The sequence below is a fragment of the Hippopotamus amphibius genome, chromosome 17 (genome assembly GCF_030028045.1).
Source record: "Hippopotamus amphibius kiboko isolate mHipAmp2 chromosome 17, mHipAmp2.hap2, whole genome shotgun sequence".
NCBI lineage: Eukaryota > Metazoa > Chordata > Mammalia > Artiodactyla > Hippopotamidae > Hippopotamus > Hippopotamus amphibius.
This window is the reverse complement of record NC_080202.1, coordinates 5378796-5397194: the sequence shown is the minus strand read 5'-3', so window position 1 is coordinate 5397194 and position 18399 is coordinate 5378796. Positions and strand designations below refer to the sequence as shown.

Genomic DNA, 18399 nt, shown 5'->3' with positions numbered 1-18399 from the left:
TAGTGTTAGAAGTCTCACTAGTTACCCTGAGTGGCAACCCCGAAGATCTCGGGGATGCGTGACTGCCACCAGCTAAAGACACGCGGCGCTGTCCTCCCCCGTTGCAGATCCTCCTCGTGAAGCAGGAAGTGAGTGCAGCAGAGTTGGACTTGCTGCTTCGATCTCCAGTGCAGACAGGCGTCACCAGTCCGGTGGAGTTCATCTCCCATCAGGCCTGGGGTGGCATCAAGGTCAGTACCAGCCCCTTGGGAAAGTCACATTCTCCTCTCCCGGAGTGTTTCCCTGACATTTGTACCCAGGAGGCCAGCAGGGCTGCCTTTGGGGGTTCACCATGAGCTGTGTTAAATATGGCTGCGTCCCTTTGCCTGCACCCCCATGGCAGCGCTCCCCCTTCCTGGGCCTACTGGAAAGGCTTTGCAGAGAAGCAGGTGCGTGCTTGTGTGCAGGCTCTGCCTCCAGGATGTCCGGGAACAGAAGGACTCTGTGAGTGTTTCTGACTCAGCTGAGCTGCCTTCCACCTGCCAGCGCTCAGGGCCGGAATGTGAGCTCCTCTGTGAGGCCGGGGCTGGCATAGAGATGCTGTGTTAGCACTTCCATGGAGTGGACAGATGCCAGGACACGTTCCAGCCTGGGTCTCTCAGTGGTTAATAATAGCTCATAGTTATTGAGCATCTCGGAAATTCACCCGTATTTTACTCTCACATTCACCTGGGCAGTAGGTATTATTTTTTCCCATTTAACGTGTAAGAGAAGTGAGATCATTCATCTTACAAGTAGCAGATCCAGGAATCGAGTTCTGGTCTGTCGGATGGCAAAGTCCATTTTCCTTCCATGTTATCCAGCTTAGTTTCATTGGGATTCTATGAACAGTGAAAAGATCACAAGCTCCTTTCAGTAGGGACCATGCCTGCAGTCACAGGCCCTGACATGCTGCCGAGTGGTAAGCGTGGGCCAGGTACACACCAGCCGCAGAGCCCAGACGCGCTCTGCAAGTGGGCGGCGGCCCAGTCCCCGTCTGTGGGGACCAGCACCTGCACAAATTGAGTCCTGTTAGTCATCTTCCGTGTCTGCTGCCTTTCCTACATGTTTTGTAGCACAAAGAAGTCCGAGTCTGAAGTAATATGATTGGCTCTCTCTCTCTTTGTATTTTTTACCAAAATTTTTTTGAGACAATGATTCAACGTGCAATTATAAGAAATCGCATAAATATGGGGATATGTGTATAAAAACAGATGATTGAACTTGGTGTACCCCCCAAAAAAATAATAATAAAAAATAAAAAAATTAAAAATTAAAAAAATAAAAAGAAATCACATAGAGATTCTTTGTACCCCATTCCCGCCAGTGGTCACATCTAGCTTTCCTCTAGCACAGCATCACATCCAGGAAGCTGCCGTTGATCCGATCCACTACTCTGTTCTGATCGCACCTGTTTTTCATGCATATGCGTGTGTATGTGTGTTTGTGTTTAGCTTTATCACACATGAAGATTCATGTAATTGCCACCACAGGCAAGACCCAGAAAATTCCATCTGGTGTGTATGTCACCCTGTTATAGAAACAGCAACCTCTTCCCTCCCCCAACTCCTAATGCCTGGCAACCACTAATCTATTCTCCATTTGTATAATTTTGTCATTTCAAGGATGTCATATAAATGGAATTATACAGTATGTAACCTTTGGGGACTGGCTTGATCACTCAGTGTCCCTTGAGATCCATCCAAGTTGATTTACTTTGTAACAAAGGCCCAGCACTTAATCATTTATGTGTGTGCTGTCCTCTTCAAAGGAGTGATCTTGGGAAATGCTGCCATTGCCCAGAATGTTTTTCTAACTTTTTATCAGAGTCTGTAGCTATTCTTTTGATCATCTTTAGGGCTATGTCTAAATCGAGAGTCATCAAACTTTTTCTGCACAGGGCTACACAGCAAACATCTAGGCTTTGAGGGCCATACTCTGTCACAACTATTCAACTCTGCCACAGTCACACACCATAGGTAAGCAAATGGAAATGGCTGAGTTCCAATAAAACTTTATTTACAAACACAGATGGTGGGCCAAATTGTCCCTGTGGGCCACAGTTTTCTGATCCCTGATCTAAACAATGAAGGTGTGGTTTGATTTTTATATATTAACTCCATTTGTCATTCTGAACCCTGTCTGGCAAATGTAAAGGGGAATAATATGTTGGAAAAGAAATAAGGGGGGAGCTCCATTCACAGCAGCAACCAAAATCACAAAGTTACAAAATGTCTAAGAATAATTATAATAAGTGCAGAGCATATGTGTGGAAAACCATCAGCTTTTCTAAGCTACGTGAGATATAAGTGAATAGACACAGTCTAGAGTAGCACTGTCCCAAAGAAATATAATGCACGTCGTGTGTCATTTAAATTTCTAGTAGCCACATTAAAAATGCAAAATGAAAAAAGCTGTAAAATGAAATCAATGAAAGTAATAATATAGTTTAATAATATATTTTCCTTAATCCAGTACAGCCAAAGTATTATCATCTTAATATGTAATTGTTACAAAAGTTATGAATGAGATATTTTATATTTTTGTACTGTCTAAATTTTGGTCTGTATTTTTTGCACTTGTAACATATCAATTCGGATGGTAAATCTTCATCAGAAATACTTGATTTGAATTTAGATTTTATAAAATTGAGTTAAAACATTTGATTCATATACTCAAGTTGTTTCAAACATACTTAAAAGTTCTCCAATTACTAAAGCAAGTTCCAGTTTCTAAATTAAAATTTAAAAATAATTAAAGTTAACAAAAAAAGGATAAATGTGTTAAAATTTGTAAAATAAGTAAGTAAATAATATGAAGGAAAAAAATCAACTGCACCAAAAAAAGAATAAATGTGTTAAATTTTTTTTAATTAAGGAATAAAATGCAAATAAAAATCCGATTCTTCAGTCACACTGGCCACATTTCATTTGCCCGGTACTCACATGTGGCCAGTGGCTACCTTGTCGAAAGTATGGCCCCAAAACTTGAGAATAATGACTCAGAGTCTGATGCCCTTATGGAAAGTAAATTCTGGAAAGCAGTTCTAAATGAGCCCATTTGCAGAACTGGAGCAATGATGGAGATGGACCAGTTAACCCGGGCTCTGGAGTCAGACATTCCTGGGTTCAGGTTCCAGTTTGAGTGTGTGTGGCCTTTGACAGGTTATCTCTGTTTCCGTATCTGTTGTGTCAGATGCATAAATGTTCAGTAAGTGGAAACTCATTATGGCTATGGCTATGGCTGTTGTATTTGTTTCCTGGTACAGCCATCACAAAGTGCCACAAGCTGGGTGGTATTCCTCCAGATTTCTGCAGGCTGGAAGTCTGAAATTAAGGTGTTGGCAGGCCATGCTCCCTCCAAGGCCTCAAGGAGAGGATCCTTTCTGACCTCTTTCAGCTTCTGGAAGCCAAGGCATTCCTTGGTTTGTGGCAGGACCACTCCAATCTCCGCCTCCATCTGCATGGTCCTCACATGGCCATCTTCCCTCTGTGTCTTTGCGCCTCTTCTCTTCTTATGAGAACATCAGTCATATTGGATTAGGGCCCACCCTCCTGACCTCATCTTAACTGCATCACATCTGCAAAGAGCCTATTTCCAAATAAGGTCACATTCAGAAATCTGGGAAGTTAGTTCTTCAACATATCTTTTGGGGGCATACCATTCACCTTATCACAGTTATGATTACTAATTACCCAGCTATGAGGTGTACATGTATGCTGTGGTTGACGTGGGTTGTGCCTGATAGAATTTGTCCATCGAAGGAAAACCTTTGAGGAATTGTGAGTTGCCCAGTTGGGCCCAGTCCAGTTGCCTTTTTCTCTGTTACCCCACAGAAGCCCTCTGCAGCAAAAGTCATAAAGAATAAGTGATTCAAAAGCACACTTTACTGCTTTCATTTTCCACAGCTCGACTCAAAAGCGACTGTGCAATTTGGTTCCGTTCCTCCTTTGTTTGGTTTGCTTTGCTTTACTTCACTTTGCTTTTTGGTTTTGTTTTGCGGGCTAAGCTCATCTGGCTGTCCAAAGGCTTCTGCAAATGAGTGCGGCTTTCTCTCTCTCTCCGAGATTTGTTACGGGAGCAGCCACGTCCAGCCCCATCCATCTCCAGCCCAGAGCAGAATGTGGGCAGGTGAAACAATGCCGTGTGCAACCTCTGATGAATGCTCTTTTTAAGTGTTCAGCTGGCTTTTAGCCCAAAGAAACAAAGGAAGTATAATTGAACAGGACATGATAAAACAAATTTTTTTAAACATCCTATCTGATGAGGAAGACTGATTGCCTTGTTTCCTCAGAGGAACTAATAAGCAGGCAGTGCATAGAATCTTTGTGATCTAATACTGCTCTTGTAAGCATCCTCTGTAAGGGTTTTTAAAGCCTCGTCAAATGTTGAACTTTCAGGTGAAGGGCATGTTCTCTTCTTCATTAGAGAATCTCATCTGTGGTACCCGGCGCTGTTAGCCTTTGAAAAGACCCCTCGCTACCTCTCCAGATGCCAATTGAGCACGGTTGTACTTTGCTACCCAGCCCAATGTAATTAGGTTAATTAGTCATTTCCATTTAGCTTATTAGAAGGCTAGAAATCCCTTTCCCTCATTTGGAAGATTAAACATTGCAGTTGTGTTCAACCCAGAGCTTCGAGAAAGCACGTTTCAGACCCAGCGATGGCAGCTGGGAGCCCTGATCACCATGTAATTTCCTCAGCTTTGTGGTGATGCCGGGCGGGGTGGGGGAGGGTGGTAATGGGACTGCAGAAGGGGTTAATGGCGATGCCAGCTGGGAAGAGGGGTGAAGTGGCCCCTGAAAGAAGAGGAAAGTTCAGTCCTTGGCACAGAGAGAAATAATTCCCGCAACTGCAGCTTTTCTCAGCCTGTCAAGGGCCCTCCCGCTGGCCACCCAGATGTCAAACGTTATTAATGGAGCACTTCCTAAGTGCCAGGCAGCCTGCTAGGCCTGAGGCATACAGAGAAGGCTCAGAAAGCTCTTGCCCGCAGGGAACTCATAATCTTGTGGGAGTCCCAGACAAGCAAACCAGCAATTGCAATTCCATAGCTGTAGGAGCCCCCAGAAAAGCACAAAGAGGGGCTTTACCGTCTTCAAAGAACCTGTATCTAGAGTATGAGCTATGCATACTGTGATTACTTGGCCTCATTTTCCAAATGAGAAAATCAAAGCCCACAAAGTTTTAAAAACAGGCTCCAAAATATGAGGCCCTTCAGAGGTGGCACCGAGACCACACCTCTCATCTACTGGTGCCTCCTCCACCATCCCCCATGCCACCCCCTCCTCCGCCATCGCACACCGCCATTCCACACCACTTCTCAGCACAGTGACAGGTACATTCCCTGTTCTGCACGGTCAGGGTGAAGTTGGGAAGCCACAGAGCAGACGTGAAAGGGCATCTAGATACAGGATAGGACATGTGTTCATCCACACGGGAGAAGAGCCTGGGCGAGCCCAGGTCACGTGCACATGTTCTTCTCCAGGCTGACCTTCCCATTGTCACCTGTAGACCCCTTCACCGCAGTCACACTGCCTTCCACCATGCCCTGCACCCTTGCGGCTTCAGACTTGGGCTCTGTGGACCATTCCCCACGAAGTGCCCTTCTCTCTCTCTATCTGTCTCTGCCCAGTAGAATTCTACATCCTTGCTAAGGCCTCCCTCATCTCTTTCTCTTTAATTCAAGATTGTAAGCTCCCCGAAGGCAAGTGTCTTTTTTTGATCCATGTTTGTATTCCCAAGTACCTGGCATGTAGCAGGCAAATAAATATCAAATGAATGAAAGAATGATTTCACATAACAAGAATGTGTGTGTTCCTTAAAATTCGTGGCACTGCAGTAGGTGCTTTCGACACAGTCTAGCTTTTAATCTCATTGGAGAGATCGAATACACAAGCAGAGTTGCATGACCATGGAAAGGCTGTAGGTAAGCAGCTGTCTGAGTGAGTAACATTTATGTGAGCACTCTGAAGAAACAGGATGGATGGACGCCCACCAAAATGCAGTTCCCGTGTCCAGACTGGTGACGCCTCACGCTTAGCTAGAAGGCATGAGTTTATTACTCTCATAATGAGACTTTCTGGGTAGAGCAGGGGAGCCCCCAAGCAGTCTGAAAACGGCTCGAGAGAACCAGGAAAGGAGGTATCTTGGGAGTCTTGTGGTCACTGGGGAGTGGGGAAGGGCCTGGCATGATATGACTTCCCTTCAGCACCAGAGCAGGGAGCACCCAGGCTTAGCTATCAGCTTGCCCCGGCATGGAACAGAAGAGGAAGAGGGAGGGTTAAGGCCTCAAAGTGATCAGCAGTCACACATCCTTTATTAAAAATGTCAGCTCAGTAAGTAGTTCTAAGCGGTCCACAAAAGAAGGGTGGAAGGGCTGTGTGTTCAGGTTAGAGAGGTGGACGTGACTGATTTTGGACTGGACTTCAACAACTTGTAGAACCTTGACAGATACTCATGACCAGGGCAAGAAAGGAGAGGAGTGGAATTTGGTGGAGAAGAGAACAGGGCCACTCCCGCGATGAAACTAGTGTGAAGAAGGTGCCGAGTTGGGAGAGCGTCTGGCACATTTCCAGGGTTGAGGGCAGACATGCGTGGACGGAGGAGGGGAGGAATGGGCTACCTGGTTAACTGGATGGATGGGAGAGACGCTCTAAATGAAGAGATTTGACTCACACGTTACGCATTCAGATTTAATGCCTCTGGAGGCAGGAGGCACATGAAAATTTTAGAGTTGGCATTAACACAAAGTCAGTGATTCTGGACACATTCTGAGAGAGGAATGGACAGGCGTTGCTGGCAGAGTGAGTATGGGAATGAGAGAGAAGGGTCACTGATTTCAAGTATCCGGGCTCCGTGAACAGAAAAATCACAGCATCCCTTCTTGTCCCTCTTCCCCTGCAGTACCCTCCAGGGAGGTGCTGCTCAGTCCCTACTGCTGATCACTCCCCAAAGGCTTTATGTGAGAAACCTTGCACATTATTGAAACAGTTTGCTGAAGGGAAGCTGATCAAAATCCTTCCTCTACCTCGAGTTTACTGGGGGGGAAGATTCAAGACTCCAGAAAGGAGTATAAATGAGACGGAATCATGTCTGTAATACCACCTTGCCCCCCGACCCCCAACACAATGCAAATGACAGCTTTCTGGAGAAACTGCATTTCAGAACAAGATTCCCTGAAATTTTTCAGGCACTTTCATCAATGGAAGAATTCTACAACCTGGATCGGGACATTGAGGGATCCACCAAGAGCTGGAAGAAGTTCGTGGAATCAGAATGTCCTGAGAAGGAGAAGCTCCCCCAGGAGTGGAAGAACAAGACAGCCCTGCAGCGCCTCTGCGTGATGAGAGCCGTGCGGCCAGACCGGATGACCTACGCCCTGCGGTAGGGGCGGGATGGCAGGGAAGCCAGGGCAGGCGTGGTCGGACCAGCAGGGCTGAGCACAAAGGGCCACGCGTTTATCGTGGTGGGAGCCTTTGTACCAGCGTCCAAAACCCCATGAGGCCCATTGCTCTGTGTTCACCATGTATTGTCTTAATATCTAAGTGGACCATTTGGGAAGAGGTGCTCATTGATATCAGCATTGGGAAGTATGTGGCAGGAGGTGTGGGATCCAGAGAACAGATGGAAGGATCATCCTTGGCAGGAAGAACATCCCTTTCCCCACAAAGGACAGAGAGAGATGGGTGTGGCTGTAGCAAAGGTGGTAAAAGCACGGCAGAAAATTGAGGAGGATTTTGTCTGATGACTTCTCCTCCCTCTGAGAAGTAGGAAGCAAGAACGGCATTGCATCTGTGTGAAAGGGGAGGTGGCGGGGTTGGAGATTAGAGGAGCGTGCAGAAGGTTTGAAACAGGATCTATGAAAATTGGGAGGAGGCGGATCAGGGAAACTCCAAGAATTCCAAGCGGCGTTGAGGGCCCACCTTCTAAGATCCTGCATCTGTAGGGGCACCAGTCTTCACCAGGGTGATTTTCTGCAGCAGCATCCATCATCCCTGGAGTAGATTCAGAGTTAAGCTCATCCAGAGCGGCATCATTGGTCAAATAAGAGTTAGGGGAAGGAGGTGTGTGGTATTGGCAAGAGAATGATTAGATGTCACAGGCCACGCATTCTATAGAGACCGCGGATTAGTAGCTATGTGGGGCTGGAGGGTAGGAATAGGAATTCTCTAAACAGGCCCAATGCAGGGGGTGCAGATTCGATCCCTGGTCAGGGAATAAAAAAATAATAATAATCTAGAGGATTGTCCACACGGATGCTGATGTCACTCAGGCTGGTGGGGAGACAGTCCATGAGCCAGAGTCCAAGTGATCAGTAAATGAGTAGAGGGACCAAAGGAGCAGTGGACAACATTGATGTGCGGGGGTAGTGGTGATACAGCCTCAGTGGAGCCATGCGAGTGGGGAGGAAGGGGTTTAGAAGTAACAGTCATCTGAGAGCAGGACCCTGATCCCACCTCGCAGTCCTGAGGATGAGCCCAGCTGAGAAGGCTACAGGGAAAATAGTGTCCTTGCAGGAGCGTTAAGACCAAGAGTTGGGCCGGATGTTCAGTAAAGTGGTTTGCAGCTGCAAGGCTTTGTTTAGCCTAAAATGAGACACGGAAAAAGGAACATTGGTAAGTGGAGTAAGATGAAAGGACACACAGAGTATGCTAGAACATGAGGGAATAGAAGTGTGGAGGGCCTTAAATCATGGGTCAGGATGGAGGGTCCCGGGGATGTGGCATACGGAGGTTTAACTGCCTGCAGGCTTTCAGAAGGCGTTGCTCCTGGCAGTCTTCTGATGGGTGGTGGTGATGTAGCAGGGCATCCAGGCTCCACAGAGGAGTCATCAGTGGCCTGGATGGACGGGGACCCAGAAAGAGCCCTGATCTAGGTGAGCAGCACAGGTTGTGTGTCGATGTGGTAAACAGTGCTCGGCGTGGGCCCAGCTCTGTGACTCCCAAGCTATGATCCTGAGTACGTCCTTCCATTTACACAGACTTCTGTTGCTCAAATGGTATTATTTTTTTTTTATCTTGGCAGAGATTTTATTGAGGAAAAGTTAGGAAGCAAGTACGTGGTGGGAAGAGCACTGGACTTTGCAGTCTCTTTTGAAGAGTCGGGACCAGCCACTCCCATGTTTTTCATCCTGTCTCCAGGGGTGGACCCACTGAAAGATGTGGAAAGTCAAGGTAAGGAAACTTCATCTTGGAGCCAAGGCTGCACCAGCCCCATGCACTGTCACTCTGCTTCTGTCGGCTTCTCTTTTTATGATTCAAGACTCATTTTGCAATGCTTGATATTTGCTAACCATACAGAAATCAGGGGCATTGCTGAACCAATCCCAAGGGCTCACTGCCAGAGGGAGGACCGCTCTGGGCTATCTTGTAGAATCCACAGTGGCAGGTTCCTGAGGAGGCCTTGTCCCACCGCCCACCCACCCATCCTCCTTCCTGTAGTTGGAGCAGTCTTTCTGAATACAAGTACAGCCCTCTTATGGGCGTCTCAGGATGAAGTCCAAGCTCCTTAACGTGGCTTACAAGGGGCTTCGTCCCCTAGGCCCTCCCGCTCTCTCCAGCCTACGTCCCGTTACTAGTTTCCTCCTGTTGCTATAACAAGTGATCACAGACTTAAAGGCTTAAAATACCACTATTATTTTATAGTTCTGGAGGTCAGGAAGCATAATAGGTCTTACTGTCACCGCCTTTCCCTCATAAGGACTCTCGTGATTGTCAGGCCCACTCACATAACCCAGCGTAATCTCCCCATCACGAAGCCTTTAACCCCATCAGTAGAGTCTCTTTTGCCTTGTAAAGTCATACATATTCACAGAGTCTGGAAATCAGGACGTGGACATCTTTGGGTGCTCCTTATTCTGCCATTTCCCTACTCCCCTCTTTTTCACTGTACACGGAAGCCATTCTATTCTCCCAACATTCTGTTTCCCCTCTGGCATCCCTTCACCAGGTTACCTTCTACTCATCCTTCATATACCAATTTCAATGTCACCACCTCCAGGTAGCCCTACTTGACTTCCAAGGTGCTGGGTATCCCTCCCATGAGCTCTTAGAGCACACTTCTATCTGTATATTGCATTGTAATCGTCCAGTGACTACAGCGTCTTCATATGAGAGTGAGAGCTCCTTGGGAATAGATATCCTCTTCCCCACAGTGTTCAAGTTCCTAGTGCTGAGCTTTTCACGTGCTAGGCACTCAGTAAAAATAATATGTTCAATAAAGGGGTGAGCAAATAAATGACTTAATCAAAACAATAAACTAGCAAAACTAGGGAGTTCCCTGGCAATCCAGTGGTTAGAACTCCACACTTTCACTGCCATGGCCCCGGGTTCAACACCTGGTTGGGGAACTAAGACCCCACAAGCATCGCAGCTTGGCCAACGGGGGGAGAAAAAAACAGCAAAACTACAACATGTTGCAAAGCTAAATAAAGACTCAACAGGTTTTTACAGAGTCAGGTCTTTATAGATGAGAATCCAGACCAGGGAAAACATCTGCACGAACAGTCCATCATTCCGTGTGTAATGAAGGCATCTGCACCATGTGCCTGGCATTTGGCTCTAAAGAAGAGATGAGTTCTGTATAAGGAAGAGAATTCTCTTATTCACTAATTCAATGTATATTTTTGTGATCTCCTAAAAAGTTCAAGTAACACTTTTGAAATACCGCTAATAAAGAATTTAAGATGAAAAGCAGGGAGAAAAGATGGCGGCGAAGCAGAGAGACGTGGAGTGCATCCCTCTCCACAGATGCATTGGGAATGCACGGAAGGACGCAGTAATTCTCACGGAGAACTAGCTGAACACCAGCAGACGGCCTCGGAAACCAGAAAGGACTGCGGGGAGCCCGACATAGCCGGCAGGGAGGCATCTACGACGGCTCAAAGAGGGTGAAGCGGCGGAGCTGTGGCAGACGGGAAGGAGTGAGAAACATACGGAGGGTCCGCAGCGTAGCTCAGCGTTCCCCGACCGAGACATCGATCCGCGGCTGAACGGAGGGTCCAGGAGCGGGAGCGTGGGAACCGGAGAGCTGGTTCAGGGGGAGAAACATTGTTGCCGGTAGGGTGACGGACCGAGAGGACAGGAGGGAGGAGGTCCGCGGAGAGGAGTGCCCATCCCTGAGAGCTGCCCAGCCATGATGGCAGCTGGAGGCTGCAGGCTCACGGGTGGGGGGGGAGGAGCCGCGCGCATAGCCTCTCTCTCTCTTTCCCCGCCTCTGCAACAGGCAGTGGAAAGACGCCCCGTGGGCCACCTAAGGCGCTCAGGGATAACAAGCACCCTCAGGCGCTTGGGCGGGGCTAGATTAAAACCCCTTGCAACGGCCTTGCAGCAGGGAGGCTGCCGAGAGAAAAAAAAAACAACAACAACAGCAACAACAACAACAAAAAAACCCGAGAGAGGCCAAACTCTAAGACTTTCTGTTTACACCTGAGCCACCCGCGTCCCTCTGCAACAGGCACCTCCAAGCCCGACTGAAACAACAGTGCGCCACTGCTCACTCACTCCCAAGAGAAGGAGCCACTATTGTACCCTCTCCCTCCCCACACACCAACGCTTACAGATGAACAATAAAGGAACCTCTGCTGGTCACAGAATAATGCAAAAAAACCCAAGGCAAGGAGAAGGACACTTACAGCTGAGACGCTAAGGAAACAGAAATAGTAGTATCAATACCTATTGAACTGGTCCATTCTGGGATCAGTTCTGGATTTTTTTTTTTTCTTTTTCTCTCTCTTTTTTTTTTTTTCTTTATTAAATACGATCTTAGCCCTAAAGGATCTACAAGTTTTATAACATAATTTTTAATGATATTTTTTATTCTTTTTTTTTTTTGCCTTTTTATATACTTCTATATCTAGCTAAGTTTTTGGTAGTACAGACAATATATCTCTCATACTTTCCTTTCATCCTTATCTTTTATACACTTCTATTCCTTTCTTTTTATTTGCATATTTCCAACCACATTACGCTCTTCTGTTCCCCTTTCTTCCAGCCATTTTAAGTGTATTTTATCTTAACATACTTATAAGCAACACTATCAGTCTGCTCAGACTCCTTGCTCTATTCTCCAGATGACGCACTGCCTTGGTATTTAATATTAGGCTTTTGTCTTTATCTTAGTTCTTAGTACAGTTGTCTAATTACATTCTGAGAATCTCCATTCTCTCTGGTGGTACTCTGGCTCTTTTCTATATTGCATCCTAGCTTACAAAATCTCCCTGGATTAATGTTTGTATGTGTAGGGTGTTATTTGTTTGTTTGTTTGCTTTTGCTTTTGTCTCTGATTTGTTCTGTTTCAGTTGTCAATTTCTGTTGGGTTTCTCTTTGAATATCTGATAGCACACTGGGGTTCTGTCAGGTCTTTCTAGAGTCTTATGTCCTAATGGATTCAGTAATTGTGTGTCTTATACATGTATGTGTTTCCTAGACTTAATATTCGTTTAATCCAATACTTGGACATTAGTCTGAGGCTTGGACAGTCTTCTATACACACCTCTATCGCCAGGACAAGCAACCCCAAAAGTTTGGACAACCATGAGGAAACAAAGAAACACCATGCAGGCAAAGGAGCAGGAAAAAAACCCACAAGACCAAATAAATGAGGAGGAAATAGGAAAAATGCCTGAAAAAGAATTTAGAGTAATGATAGTAAAAATGATACAAAATCTCGATAACAAAATAGAGAAAGTACAAGAAACAGTTCATAAGAACTCAGAAAAACAAACAGCAATGGATAACAAAATAACTGAAATTAAAAATACTCTAGATGCTATAACCAGCAGAATGACTGAGGCAGGAGAACGAATAAGTGAGTTGGAAGATACAATGGGGGAAATAAACGCCACAGAGCAGGAAAAAGAAAAAAGAATGAAAAGAATAGAAGACAGTCTCAGAGACCTCAGTGATAACATTAAGCGTACCAACATTCGAATTATAGGCATCCCAGAAGAAGAAGAAAACAAGAAAGGGTCTGAGAAAATATTTGAAGAGGTTATAGTGGAAAACTTCCCCAACATGGGAAAGGAAATAATGAACCAAGTCCAAGAAGCACAGAGAGTCCCATACAGAATAAACCCAAGGAGGAATACACCAAGACACATATTAATCAAACTAACGACAATTAAACACAAAGAAAAACTATTAAAAGCAGCAAGAGAAAAGCAACAAACAACATATAAGGGAAAACCCATCAGGATAACAGCTGACCTTTCTACAGAAACTCTGCAGGCCAGAAGGGAATGGCAGGATATCCTGAAAGTCCTGAAAGAGAGAAACCTACAGCCAAGAATACTCTACCCAGCAAGAATCTCATTCAGATTTGAGGGAGAAATCAAAAGCTTTCCAGACAAGCAAAAGTTAAGAGAATTCAGCACCACCAAACCAGCCTTACAACAAGTGCTAAAGGAACTTCTCTAAGTAGGACACACAAGAAAAGGAAAACACCTACAAATACAAACCCAAAACAATTAAGAAAATGGGAATTGGAACACACATGTCAATAATCACTTTAAATGTAAATGGATTAAATGCTCCAACCAAAAGACACAGACTGGCTGAATGGATACAAAAACAAGACCCTTCTATATGCTGCCTACAAGAAACCCACTTCAGACCAAGGGATACATATAGACTGAAAGTAAAGGGATGGAAAAAGATATTCCATGCAAATGGAAGTCAAAAGAAAGCTGGAGTAGCAATACTCATATCAGACAAATTAGACTTGAAAGTAAAGACTATTAAATGAGACAAGGAAGGGCACTACATAATGATCAAGGGATCCATTCAAGAAGAACATATCACAATGGTAAATATCTATGCCCCCAATATAGGAGCACCTCAATACATAAGGGAAATGCTCACAGCCCTAAAAGGGGACATCGACAGTAACACAATAATAGTGGGAGACTTGAACACCCCACTTACATCAATGGACAGATCATCCAAACAGAAAATAAATAAAGACACACAAGCTTTAAATGACACATCAGACCATCTCGACTTAATTGATATTTATAGGACATTCCATCCAAAAACGGCAGACTATACTTTCTTCTCAAGTGCACACGGAACATTTTCCAGGATAGATCACATCTTGGGTCACAAATCAAACCTTGGCAAATTCAAGAAAATTGAAATCATATCAAGCATCTTCTCAGATCACAACGCCATGAGACTAGATATCAATTACAGGAAAAAAACTGCAAAAAATACAAACACATGGAGGCTAAACAATTCACTCCTAAACAACCAAGGAATCACTAAAGAAATCAAAGAGGAAATCAAAAAATATCTAGAAACAAATGACAACGAAAACACAACAACCCAAAACCTATGGGACGCAGCAAAAGCAGTTCTAAGAGGGAAGTTTATAGCAATACAGTGCTACCTTAAGAAACAAGAAAAGTATCGAATTAACAACCTAATCTTACACCTAAAACAACTAGAGAAAGAAGAACAAAGAAACCCCGAAGTGAGCAGAAGGAAAGAAATCATAAAGATCAGAGCAGAAATAAATGAAAAAGAAAGGAAAGAAACCATAAGAAAAATAAATAAAACTAAAAGCTGGTTCTTTGAGAAGATTAACAAAATTGATAAACCATTAGCCAGACTCATCAAGAAAAAAAGGGAGAAGATGCAAATCAACAGAATTAGAAATGAAAAAGGAGAAGTAACAACAGACACCTCAGAAATACAAAACATCATGAGAGACTACTACAAGCAACTATATGCCAATCAATTGTATAACCTGGAAGAAATGGATACATTCTTAGAAAAATACAATCTTCCAAGACTGAACCAGGAAGAAATAGAAACCATGAACAGACCAATCACAAGTACAGAAATTGAGGCAGTGATTAAAAATCTCCCAACACACAAAAGCCCAGGACCAGATGGGTTCACGGGCGAATTCTATCAAACATTTCGAGAAGAGCTAACACCTATCCTTCTCAAACTCTTCCAAAATATTGCAGAAGGCGGAACACTCCCAAACTCATTCTACGAGGCTACCATCACCCTGATACCAAAACCAGGCAAAGATGTCCCAAAAAAAGAAAACTACAGACCAATATCACTGATGAATATAGATGCAAAAATCCTCAACAAAATATTAGCTAACAGACTCCAACAGCACATTAAAAAAATCATACACCATGATCAAGTGGGGTTTATCCCTGGGATGCAAGGATTCTTCAATATACGCAAATCAATCAACGTGATACATCATATCAACGACTTGAAGGATAAAAACCATATGATCATTTCAATAGATGCAGAAAAAGCTTTTGACAAAGTGCAACATCCATTTATGATAAAAGCTCTCCAGAAAATGGGCCTAGAAGGAAATTACCTCAACATCATAAAAGCCATATATGAAAAACCAAAAGCCAACATCATTCTCAATGGGGAAAAACTGGAAGAATTCCCTCTAAGAACAGGAACAAGACAAGGGTGTCCACTCTCACCACTATTATTCAACATAGTTTTGGAAGTTTTAGCCACAGCAATCAGAGGAGAAAAAGAAATAAAAGGAATCCAAATTGGAAAAGAAGAAGTAAAATTGTCACTCTTTGCAGATGACATGATATTATATATAGAAAACCCTAAAGATGCTACCAGAAAACTGCTAGCACTCATTGATGAGTTTAGTAAAGTAGCAGGATACAAAATTAATGCACAGAAATCTCTTGCATTCCTATACACTAACAACGGAAGAGCAGAAAGAGAAATTAAGGAAACTCTTCCATTCACCATTGCAACCAAAAGAATAAAATACCTAGGAATAAACCTGCCTAAGGAGGCAAAAGATCTGTATGCAGAAAACTTTAAGACATTGATGAAAGAAATCAAAGATGACACAAACAGATGGAGGGACATACCATGTTCCTGGATTGGAAGAATCAACATCGTGAAAATGACTGTACTACCCAAAGCAATTTACAGATTCAATGCAATCCCAATCAAATTACCAATGGCATTTTTCACAGAACTAGAGCAAGAAATCTTACGATTTGTATGGAAACGCAAAAGACCCCGAATAGCCAAAGCAATCTTGAGAAGGAAAAATGGAGTTGGTGGAATCAGGCTTCCTGACTTCAAACTATACTACAAGGCCATAGTGATCAAGACAGTATGGTACTGGCACAAAAATAGAAAGGAAGATCAATGGAATAGAATAGAGAACTCAGAAGTAAGCCCAAACACATATGGGCACCTTATCTTTGACAAAGGAGGCACGAGTATACAATGGAAAAAAGACAGCCTTTTCAATAAGTGGTGCTGGGAAAATTGGACAGCAACATGTAAAAGAATGGAATTAGAACACTTCCTAACACCATACACAAAAATAAACTCCAAATGGATTAAAGACCTACATGTAAGGCCAGACACTATAAAACTCCTAGAGGAAAACATAGGCAGAACACTCTATGACATACATCAAAGCAAGATCCTTTTTGACCCACCTCCTAGAATCATGGAAATAAAATAAAGAATAAACAAATGGGACCTAATGAAACTTAAAAGCTTTTGGACAGCAAAAGAAACCATAAACAAGACTCAAAGGCAACCCTCAGAATGGGAAAACATAATTGCCTATGAAACAACGGACAAAGGATTAACCTCCAAAATATACAAGCAGCTCATGAAGCTTAACACCAAAAAAGCAAATAACCCAATCCACAAATGGGCAGAAGACCTAAATAGACATTTCTCCAAAGAAGACATACAGATGGCCAACAAACACATGAAAAGATGCTCAACATCACTAATCATCAGAGAAATGCAAGTCAAAGCCACAATGAGGTATCACCTCACACCAATCAGAATGGCCATCATCACAAAATCTGGAAACCACAAATGTTGGAGAGGGTGTGGAGAAAAGGGAACTCTCCTGCACTGTTGGTGAGACTGTAAGTTGGTACAGCCACTATGGAAAACAATTTGGAGGTTCCTTAAAAGACTACAAATAGAACTACCATATGATCCAGTAATCCCACTCCTGGGCATATACCCAAAGAAAACCATAATCCCAAAAGAAACTTGTACCATAATGTTTACTGCAGCACTATTTACAATAGCCAGGACATGGAAGCAACCTAAATGCCCATCGACAAATGAATGGATACAGAAGATGTGGCATATATATACAATGGAATATTACTCAGCTATAAAAAGGGATGAGATGGAGCTATATGTAATGAGGTGGATAGAACTACAATCTGTCATACAGAGTGAAGTAAGTCAGAAAGAGAAGGACAAATATTGTATGCTAACTCACATATACAGAATCTAAAAATGGTACTGATGAACTCAATGACAAGAACAAGGATGCAGATACAGAGAATGGACTGGAGAACTCGAGGTATGGGAGGGGGCGGGGGGTGAAGGGGAAACTGAGAAGAAGCGAGAGAGTAGCACAGACATATATATACTACCAACTGTAAAATAGTCAGTGGGAAGTTGTTGTATAACAAAGGGAGTCCAACTCGAGGATGGAAGATGCCTTAGAGGACTGGGGCGGGGAGGGTGGGGGGGACTCGGGGCGGGGGGAGTCAAGGAAGGGAGGGAATACGGGGATATGTGTATAAAAACAGATGATTGAACCTGGTGTACCCCCCCCCCAAAAAAAAAAAAAAAAAAGATGAAAAGCAGCCAGTCTCAGCTCCAGCCCTTCCCGTACCCAGGCCCCCTTCCCAGACACTGGGCTTTTGCCTATTTCTGAACTTACTCCCTCCGATAATTACTTCTCTGTTTCCTACTGATAATTTATGTCTCTATTTCTGAATTTATCAAGTTTCAGTATCTATTTATTCCCTGATATGAAAAATAAGAACTTAGCTCCCATTACTGCCAACCAATTGGTCTTATCCTAGTTTTGTTAGCATGAGGCATCAGGAGAAAAATCATGGAACGTAACATTTCTGAATCCTTGGGTGTCTAAAAAGACTTCAGTTTTGCCCATATACTTGTTCAATAGATCTGCTAGGTCCAAAATGATTTTTTACTCAGAATGTGTCCACACTGCTCGATTGTCTTCTAGAATTCAGTTTTATTCATCTGAGGCCGTATGCTAGTAGGCTGCTGTTCCTTCCTTGACCTGTTTTTATTCCCTGGAAACTTTAGGATCATCTTTCTACCTTGTGCTCTGACATTTCATGAGCTGAATCAGGTGTAGGTCTTTTTCATTCACCTGCTCAGCACTCAGCCTGCCTTTTCAAGTGGGCGCGTCACACCCCTCTTTATCTCTGGAAATTTTGCTCTGTCATTTTTGGTAAATATCACCACCATTCACCAAGCTGCTCATGCCAGAAACCTGGGAGTCAATCACCCTGGGCACCGCCTCCACCACCCACCACATTTAGTCCTATTGATGCCACCTCCT

The 18399-nt window shown here is 43.9% G+C and overlaps 1 protein-coding gene across 1 annotated transcript in view; it reads left to right on the top strand.

The window, feature by feature from the left end:
• The window catches only part of DNAH9 (dynein axonemal heavy chain 9), a 294962-nt gene that overhangs the window by 245330 nt on the left and 31233 nt on the right, over positions 1-18399 (top strand). The window contains exons 59-61 of the mRNA XM_057716515.1: positions 108-230; positions 7208-7401; positions 9043-9191. Coding sequence (XP_057572498.1) covers positions 108-230; positions 7208-7401; positions 9043-9191 — 466 coding nt within the window. The remainder of the gene's footprint in view (positions 1-107; positions 231-7207; positions 7402-9042; positions 9192-18399) is intronic.